Source organism: Monodon monoceros, unplaced genomic scaffold (genome assembly GCF_005190385.1).
Source record: "Monodon monoceros isolate NGI ecotype Baffin Bay Population unplaced genomic scaffold, NGI_Narwhal_1 Super_Scaffold_7, whole genome shotgun sequence".
Classification (NCBI taxonomy): Eukaryota; Metazoa; Chordata; class Mammalia; order Artiodactyla; family Monodontidae; genus Monodon; species Monodon monoceros.
In genome coordinates this window covers 101,211,810-101,220,260 of record NW_021703784.1, presented here as the reverse complement: position 1 = coordinate 101,220,260, position 8,451 = coordinate 101,211,810, and the positions used below count along the sequence as shown (strand labels likewise).

Genomic DNA, 8,451 nt, shown 5'->3' with positions numbered 1-8,451 from the left:
CGGGCGCGGGCTCGGGGGACGCGGGCGGCGCGGCCGGGATCGGGGCCGCGGGGCCGTGGGGCGCGGGCCGGTGGGCTCGGGGGGCGCGTCCGCTGCCGGCTGCCCGGGCCCCAATCGCTCATCCTGCGATCCCTCGCCCGCGGCTCCCTCGCTCTCCAGCCCGCGAAGCCGGCGGGGCGGAGCCGGGGGCGGGGCCGCCGTGCGAGCAGCCTCGGGCGGGCGGGGCTGGGTCTCTGCGCGCCCCTCCGCCAGCGCGGCCCGGGCGCCACCCCCGCCCCAACCTCAGGGACACGTAAGCATGGACGCACATCCCTGGCATAACCCCCCCCCCCCAACGTCACACAACGAGCCCACCACTGCCACACTCGGCCCACTCGGACGGGTGCCCGCACCTCTGCCCTCATTCGCCGGCCACGGAGGTCGGACCGAGGTCTTAAGTGCAAAGCACTTGTCACCGTCCGAGGGGTCAGAGACACCTGGCTTGAACCCAGAAAAAGCCGGGAGAGGGGGCTGAGCCAGGGGGCTGAAGGGGACGCGGGCCAGACACAGCGGGGCACAAGGTCTGCGGCCCAACTCCCCATCCCGGACCCGCCTGTGTGGGTGTTGTTGGCGGCGGCGGCGGCGGCGGCGGCTCACCAGGTGCTCACTGACGGCCGCCAGCCGCCCTCCCGGCCGGCCGGAACCGTGCTGGGCCCGTGGGGACAGACTATAGAAGCACAAGCAGGCAGCTCTCCTGGCTTCAGGAAATGGGTCAAGGCCTTTCAGCAGCAGCCCTAGGACACACAGCCCAAGCCAGGACCCCCTGTGCAGCCCACCAAGACCACGGCTCCAGTTCCTTCCCTGCCACCCAAAGGCAGCTCCCACCACAGACCACACTCAGCCACCACAACTTCCTTGCAAAAACCCTCGGCTCACCCGAGGGCCAGTGGAAATTTATTTATTTATTTTTTGTCCTTTCCGTCTTTCCCCAAGTGGCTTTTCCTTGCAAAATGCCTGACATGACACCAGAGGGGAACCTGGGAGTTGGGAGGGCACCCCAAGGGGCAGCCCAGGGACTTAAATACAAGCTGGAGGGGAGGGCACAGGTGGGACAGGCAAGAGACAGCACAAGGGACATGGCTTCTCAAGTAGAGATCAAAGGTTTGTTTTACTGCAGGAAGAAGCTGTGTCAGAGGCAGGGGGCTAGCATCCTGGGTGGGAGGGAGTTAAGTGGAGAGGCCCCCCCCACCCTGGGTTGCACCCACATTCCCAGAGAAGTAGCGACAGGGGATGAGGATCCGCCCTCATAGGCTCCAAGGGACGGAAGGGGGAGAATAAGCCAGATGTGCTGCCTCAGGGAAAGGGAGGAGGTGCTGGCAGAGTGAGGGTTAAGGCTGGTGCCCAGCCTCTGGCACGGTGGGCCTTCCGCCTCCGCCTGCCTTGGGGACAAAGGGGCATGGTGGGCAGGCAGCACACGGGCCTGGCTCTGGCAGGGCAGGGAGTGGCAGGAGCAGGCTCCCTCTGGGCTCAAGACACAGGCCCAGCGCGGCTGCCCACCCACCTGCCCTAGATGTGCTCAGACCCCACCGCAGCTGGACGGCTCGAGCTGTGAGTGTGTGTGTCGGCGGGGAGGCAGGGAGGAGAGGAAAGTGGGCTGCTGGGCCCCTGTGGCCCCATGCCCGTCCTGAGGTCCAGCCCAGGGCCCTGCATTCCAGAGCCCTGGATCCCCTGGTCCCATTCCTGGCCCCAGGTGCTGACTACAGCCAGGGGCAGTAGAGGCCAGGGAGGCCCTCGGCTCCTGGGGAAGGGGGGTGGCGCAGGGGAGGGGAAGAAGAAGAGTAAGGAGAGAAACCCACTGCAGCATACACGGGGGGCAGGGGGAGGGAGACAGACAGAGGAGAGCCCTCATCCCAAAGGTGTGTGGTGGGATATCTTTTAAAGTCACCCAGAGGCAGCAGCAGAGCAAGCCCACACCCTCACCCCAGCCAAAGGTCCTGGGTGTCCTCTCTTGGGGGCCCTGACAGAACCGGGGCGCAGGGCGGCAGGCAGACAGGCCAGAGGGAGATGGGGAGCCCAGGACACCCCAAAGCCACAGATTCAAATGCCCCGGGAGAGGGAAGTACCTCCTGCCCCCTCCAGGGGCATCATCTGGAGAAGGTGCCACCTCCGGTCCCACCCCACGAGCCCCTCCTAGCAACAGCCGCCACCAGCCTGCTTCACAGGGGTGCTGTCAATCTTGAGGTTGGGCCGCTCACCCCCTGGCGCTGCCCCAGGCCCCATCCGCCTTTTGATCTCGGCAGCCATGGTCAGGAACGCCTGCTCAACATTGGTAGCGTTCTTGGCACTCGTCTCCAGGAAGGGGATGCCCAGAGAATCTGCAAACTCCTGATAAGGGGAGAGGAGAAAAGAGAAGGGGAGAGGAGGTGAGGGGCAGCAGGCCCCAGCCCACCCGGGCGGCCTGGCCCAGGCCTGCTCACCTTGGCTGTGGTGTTATCCACCACCTTCTTGGTGGTGAGGTCGCTCTTGTTGCCCACCAGGAGCTTATTGACATTCTCGCTGGCATAGCGGTCGATCTCCTGTAGCCACTGCTTCACGTTGGCATAGGATTCCTAGAGGGACCAGATCAAAAGTTACTTTGCTCCCACCTCCCGCCCCTAGGCCAGGCCTGGAGAACAGGGGTTTTCAGGGGAAGATGGCTGTCCTGGGCTCCTGAGAAAGGCAGGCACCCTGGGCTCAGGGACCCAGAGGAAGCTCCTCCAGGCTTAGCGCTCCTTCCTGCCCTCCTCTGTCTGAGACCCCAAGAGCCAGGCCCAGCAGAGCCCCGGCTGTCTACCAACAGCCCCGACACCTCAGCGGCTTAGACCAAGGGCCAGCCAGCTCTGCTTCCTGCAGCTGCTCGTGTTTACCCAAGACACAGAAAAGGCCTAACCACGTGGAGGGAGCAAATGGCATCAGGAGAGAGGCCAGAGGAAAGACAGAAACAAAGGATAACAGGTTAGCAAGAATTACAAAGTCCCCACAGTGGCCTTAAAATCCCTTTAAGGTTTGAAACCTTGGAGCCCAGTGGTAGGTGGAGGATCCTCACAGAGGAGACCCTGGCCTACAGGGGAGACAGGTATCCTGGGAACAGGGCCTGACATTCGTCCTACTTCTGGCACTGACAGCCTCCGAGCTCGGCCTGGCTCTCCCGGCAGCCGGCTGCGCCCCACCCCCCGACGCCTGGCACGCCGACAAAGGACAGAACTTTTAGGAATATGCTTGAGCTAGAGCCGCTTTCCCTTCTTAGGAGCCAGAGGTCTGGTGATATCACACTGGGTTCAAATGTACACCTCCTGCCATGTCCCAGGCGGGGCCCTGTGCTGGGCACTGGGTTCAAATAATGGAATCATGCCTGGGCCCTGCCCTAAAGCACTCAGGGGACAATGGAGGACTAGACTAGGGCACACACAACGGCAAGACAGGGCGACCAAGCGCTGCAGGGATAGAAGGCAGGAGCAGGTGGAGCTCCAGGATCATCTCTGCCTGGGGAGATGACAGCCGACCTACACCTGCAGGGACGAACTACCCCCGTGTGGGTGCCAGTGGAGGGACGGGGCAAGGTGCAAGGGGAGAAGCAGACATATGCCGGGTCACGGGATGGGATGGGATGGGCGTGCTGTCTTTGGGGAGGGGGAAAAGCTAAAAGCGGCGGGGACACAGTCCCTGAGCAGGGAAGGAAAGGAAGAGGAAGCAGGCCCAAGCAGGGAGGGTCTTAGCCTGGACAAATCTTAGACAACCAGGAGCCAGTAGAGGTTTTCTTAGGAAGGAAGCAGCAAGAGCACACCTGTGTTCTGGGAAGATAGTCCTGGCAGGAGTGCAGAGGCCAGATCAGACCAGCAAGGAGACGGAGACCAACTGGGAGATGGTTGGCATAATCCAGGGAAGAGAAGATGTGCCCTGAGCCAGGGAATGAGGCAGGCAAGAGCACAGGATTTAGAGTCAGACCACCCTGGGTTAAGCCCCACCTCTGCCACTTATTGTATGATCCTAGATATGTCACTTGGCTTCTCTGAACCTCAGTTTCCTCACTTCTATAAAACAGTACCTCCTGGTGGGGCTGTTGTGAGCATGGGATAATGAATGCAGGCTTGTCTCCTAACAAGTGCTTAATTAGCAAGAGCTGCCATTATCCTCATCACTGCTATTATTACAAGGGAACGGATGTGGGAGAGATGATGGGGGAGAGCAGAGGGCCCCAGGGACTGACAGGATGGGGGAGGGAAGAGTTTTCTGGTCAGGCCAACAGGGACTCCGTTGTAAAGATGAGGATGCAGAAGCCAGTTCAAGAAGAGATGGGGAGACCAGCACCAGACAAGCTGAGCTCTGCAGATGGCCTGAAGGCGGTCTAGAGGCAGGAGAGGATGTGCTGGGAAGCAAAGAACCCTGGGTTCAAAACACAGGCTTTGCCTTTCCTGACTGTGAAGCCATGGGCAGGTAACTCACCATACGTCTAAGTGTGTTTCCTCATCTGGAAAAGAGGGATGCCACCATTGAGTTCACTGGGTTCTACTGTGAACATGGGAATTAACACAGACATAAAGTGCCAGGAGAACGCAGGACTCAGGAGGCGATCCACAGTGACAGCTCTTTACTCGTAGAAATCACAAAACAAGAAGCCAAACCACAAGGTGGTCAGAACTGTGCAGGGAGAGTCAGGAGGCGGCCTGGGGCAATCAAGAGGCACAGAACCTGGGGCTGTAGCGGGGCAGGATACGACGGACCAGTAAGAAGTCACTGAAAAGAGAATCTGCTGCAGCAGGAGATGGCAGAGCTTGAGACAGTAACTTTTTCAAAGAGAGGGAAGAGAACAGAGTTAAAAGCCATGGGAGATCAATCATGGCAAAAACTGAAATGAAGTCACAAGTTTTGGCGGTTAGAGGTCCTTGGTGACCTCTGAGTGGAGCAAAGTTCACCCACAGCTTGTTGTCCAGGAGGCATCACGAGTCCCTGGTGAGCTGAAGAGCCCAGCTGCCCCTCAGAGCAGGGACTCCTCCTGGCCTGGGGCTGATACAAGTATCTCCATGTCCCCAGGGCCTGACCCCCATGAAGCAACAAAGTTTAAAAAAAAACAAAGTGGGTAGAATCAGTAGGCCTGGGCTTTCTGTCTCTGCCACTTAACTAGCTGCAGGGCCTAAGAAAGTCCTACCACCCCGACCCATTTCTTCATCTGTAAAATGGGAATGTAACACACACCTCTTTGGAGTGTTACAAGCATCAAAGGGCTGTGACAGAACCTGTGAACTCTAACGCGTGACAGGACTGTTTCCCGCTATTAACATCACCACTGACGCCAATGACACGAGACTAACACTGCCACAGCAGACACAGGGCTCCCAGAACTCTGCTCACACTGGGCCCAGAGTGCAGGGCTCCCTCACTTCCTTGTGTAAGGCCCTCCAATCGCTTCTCCACAGTGTCTTTACCCAGGAGGCCACGGGCCCAGCACAGCAACCAATCAGCTGACTAACCCCCCCACAAAAGACAGGTGCCTGGAAGGTCTAGAATAACGTGGCAAGTCTGACAGGGAGGTGAGGCCTGGTTCTGCCAAGGCCCTGCAGCGGGGCCTGGGGAGGATCCAGGTCTGCAGCTATTTCCCTCCTTGTGAAATGAGTCCGAGAACAGTCTCCTTTCCGGGCAGCATCAGAAAGAGAGAACGGGAACAGTAAAAAGCAGCAAAAGCCAAAGACCTGAGGCTGAGGGGGCAAAGTGGGGGACGGTGAGCCCAGGAGTACCTGGTCGGTGACGTCGTACACCACGATGATGCCGTGAGCCCCCCGGTAGTAGCTGGAAGTGATGGTCCGGAACCGTTCCTGACCAGCGGTGTCCCACTACAAGACAGCAGGAGAGGGGGGCAGGTCAGCCCTGGGCTCCATGCCCAGGGCCCCTCCCCTCCCAAGGGAGATGTCTCTGCACCAGAGATTCTGGGAGGAGCAACACTCACGATCTGAAGTTTGATGGTTTTGCCATCCAGCTCAATGGTTCGGATCTTGAAGTCCACCCCGATGGTGCTGATGTAGCTCTCTGTGTATGTGTCATCCTGAAAGATCAGGGACCAGTGAAATGGCCTGAGTGAACAGGTCTGAGGCCCATCTGGAAAACCTCCCTCCAGTGTCCTGCCCCAGCTGAGCTCCTAACTGCTGAGCCCCAGTTCTCAGCACCCCAACTTGCCAGCCCTATGCCCCTGTTCAGTCAGATATGTTGCTGGCAAGTCCTGCAACTTCATCCTTGGTCTCCCAGGTCTTGCAACCACTATTCTCTGGGTTGCCCCCCTCTCCCTCCGGCCACCAGCCAGGACCCCAGATGGATGGTAGGGGAAGCTTCTTACTTACAGCAAACCGCAGGAGCAGGCAGGACTTGCCCACGCCCGAGTCACCAATCAAAAGCAGCTTAAATAGGTAGTCACTGGAGAGAAAGGATGGGAAGGTGTGAAGGGAGGCAGGGAGCCCACCCGCCATTATCCTGGAGTCAAAACTATAGCATTCTCCCACACTGTGAGGTGTGCCTTGGATTAGAGTATTAAAGCACTCACAAGATCCTCCCACAAGTCCTGGGATGGGGAGGGTTGACCACTCCTCATAACACAGCTGGCCCAAAGGGGAGCATCTGAATTCCCACTTTACAGAGAAGGAAACGGAGACACAGAGAGGGACGTGACTTGCCAAGGATCACATCAGTTAGGTGACAGAGCTGGGTATCCTACCCTGATTCCTGATAGACTCCATGGTTTCGGGTCCAGTAGGGGCTATTTAGGGAAACCCTCCTACACTGCCCTGTGCCATACCTGACTTGGCAGGGGAGGCCCCAGAAGTGGAAGCCAGGGCCCAGCCTAGAACTTCACTGAATACCTATGTAAAGAGCCCGGTATGAAGCCTCCAGAAAGACATGGTCAACAAGCGGCAATGATAATAGCAGTTAAAACGTATCCACTTCCTACTTGTGCCTGGCCTTGTGCTAAGTACTTCAAATGCATCATCTCATTTAAGCCTCACAACAGTCCAATGAAGTGAGTGCCGGTTACCCCCAATTAATGAAGAAATAGAGGCCAGAGAAGAGAAGCGACTTGCTCTAAGTTACACAGCTGTTAACTTTAATACTGGAAACCAGGTTCAGACTCCAAAGTCTCTGTGAAAGCATGTTGGTTCCCTTCTCTGTTACCTCTTATAATCCAGCTCAGAGCTTCACCCTTCCCCAAGGAAATCTGAGGCCAGGATCTGGAGGAGAAAAAGGAAGTGGCAAAAGAGGAAGAAGATAACTGACACTAAGGAAAAACTGTCGATGAGAAGTCGGGGCAGAGATGTGGGCCACCTACCCGTAGGGGGAGTGACCAAGAAGTGAGGAAAGTTTGAGGAACAAAGAATCCCACTGGAAGGGAGAAAGCAAATGCCACATTCATCTAAACTTCTTCGGCAGGGTGACGGCGAAGGGAAGTGGGGTGACGGCGGCGCCGGGGGCTTGCGCAAAGGTGAGGAGAGGGCGGGAGGGGACCAGCCTCTGGGAGCGGCAGGGCATTTTGATCTAGGTAAAGGGCAAAGCGGCAGCCCCGGAGGGGAGAACCTGCGGAAAAGCTACCCAGCGGATTCCGGGAGGACTGGAGAGCAGAATATACGACCCGACCTAAAGGGCCCGAAACTGGACCGAGACCAGAAACTCTGAGGATGGGCTCCACAATGCCAGGACCGTCGTCAGCACCCAGACCGCTACTCTCAGGCAGCAGGTGGGGAAACTGAGGCCTGGGAAGACCGGGGCTGCGGGGTCACCTGACCGACAAGGCCTGCTAGTGCCGGTGCCTCGGGATCCAAGTGGTGCCCCTCGGGGTCGCAGTCTCCGGGCCCGGGTGCAAGAACTCGGGGCGTCGAGCCGGGGTTCTGGGGCCCCCGGGGGAGGGGCAGAACCCGGATGTGAGGGGGGGAGGTCAGCGGAAGAGGGACCCGGATGTGGGGGCGCCACGCAGTCCTGACCCGGGCCGGACAACCCCAGTAAGCGTACAGCCCCGTACTCGGGATTGAGGCTGCGCCGGACGGCGCGTGCGGGGCGCACTCACTATTCGGGGTTCATGGCGGCAGCGGCGGCCCGCTCAGTCGCTCCCAGTCGGCTCTGCTCCGCCTCCCGTTTCAAGATGGTGGCCGCTCCGCCCCAGAGACCCCGCCCGCGACGCGCAGGCGCAAACACTCGGGACTGGGACCTCGCCGTGTGGCTCCTCGGAACTTGTAGTCTCCTTACATTGTGCAACTCACCCCGCCCCCCGCTGCGCAGGCGTAATCCTAGCCCACGCCCCACCATCGCCGCGCGTTGCCTTCTGGAGCTTGTAGTTCCCTCCCTAGAAGTACCTGGGCTTGAGGACCGCGCTCGGGAGCCTGACAGCGTCCCGGCGTTAGATCCTCAATTTAGTGCTGGCGTTGACACGTTTCACGTCTGTCTGACAGAGGCATTCAT

General features: G+C 59.0%; 1 protein-coding gene across 2 annotated transcripts; it reads right to left on the bottom strand.

Annotated features, from left to right (window-relative positions):
* Positions 1–890: 890 nt before the first annotated feature.
* RAB1B (RAB1B, member RAS oncogene family) lies at positions 891–8,181 on the bottom strand. Of its 2 annotated transcripts, none has more exons than XM_029207617.1 (6): positions 8,060–8,181; positions 6,348–6,420; positions 5,960–6,055; positions 5,751–5,846; positions 2,457–2,588; positions 891–2,364 (listed from the first exon to the last, which is right to left on the bottom strand). In XM_029207617.1, exons 1-6 carry the CDS (start codon positions 8,071–8,073, stop codon positions 2,170–2,172), a joined length of 606 nt encoding a protein of 201 aa, XP_029063450.1. In that variant the 5' UTR covers positions 8,074–8,181; the 3' UTR covers positions 891–2,169. The 2 variants fall into 2 exon arrangements, with proteins under 2 accessions (XP_029063450.1, XP_029063451.1); XM_029207618.1 differs by lacking the exon at positions 8,060–8,181 and adding an exon at positions 7,328–7,407.
* Positions 8,182–8,451: the final 270 nt, after the last annotated feature.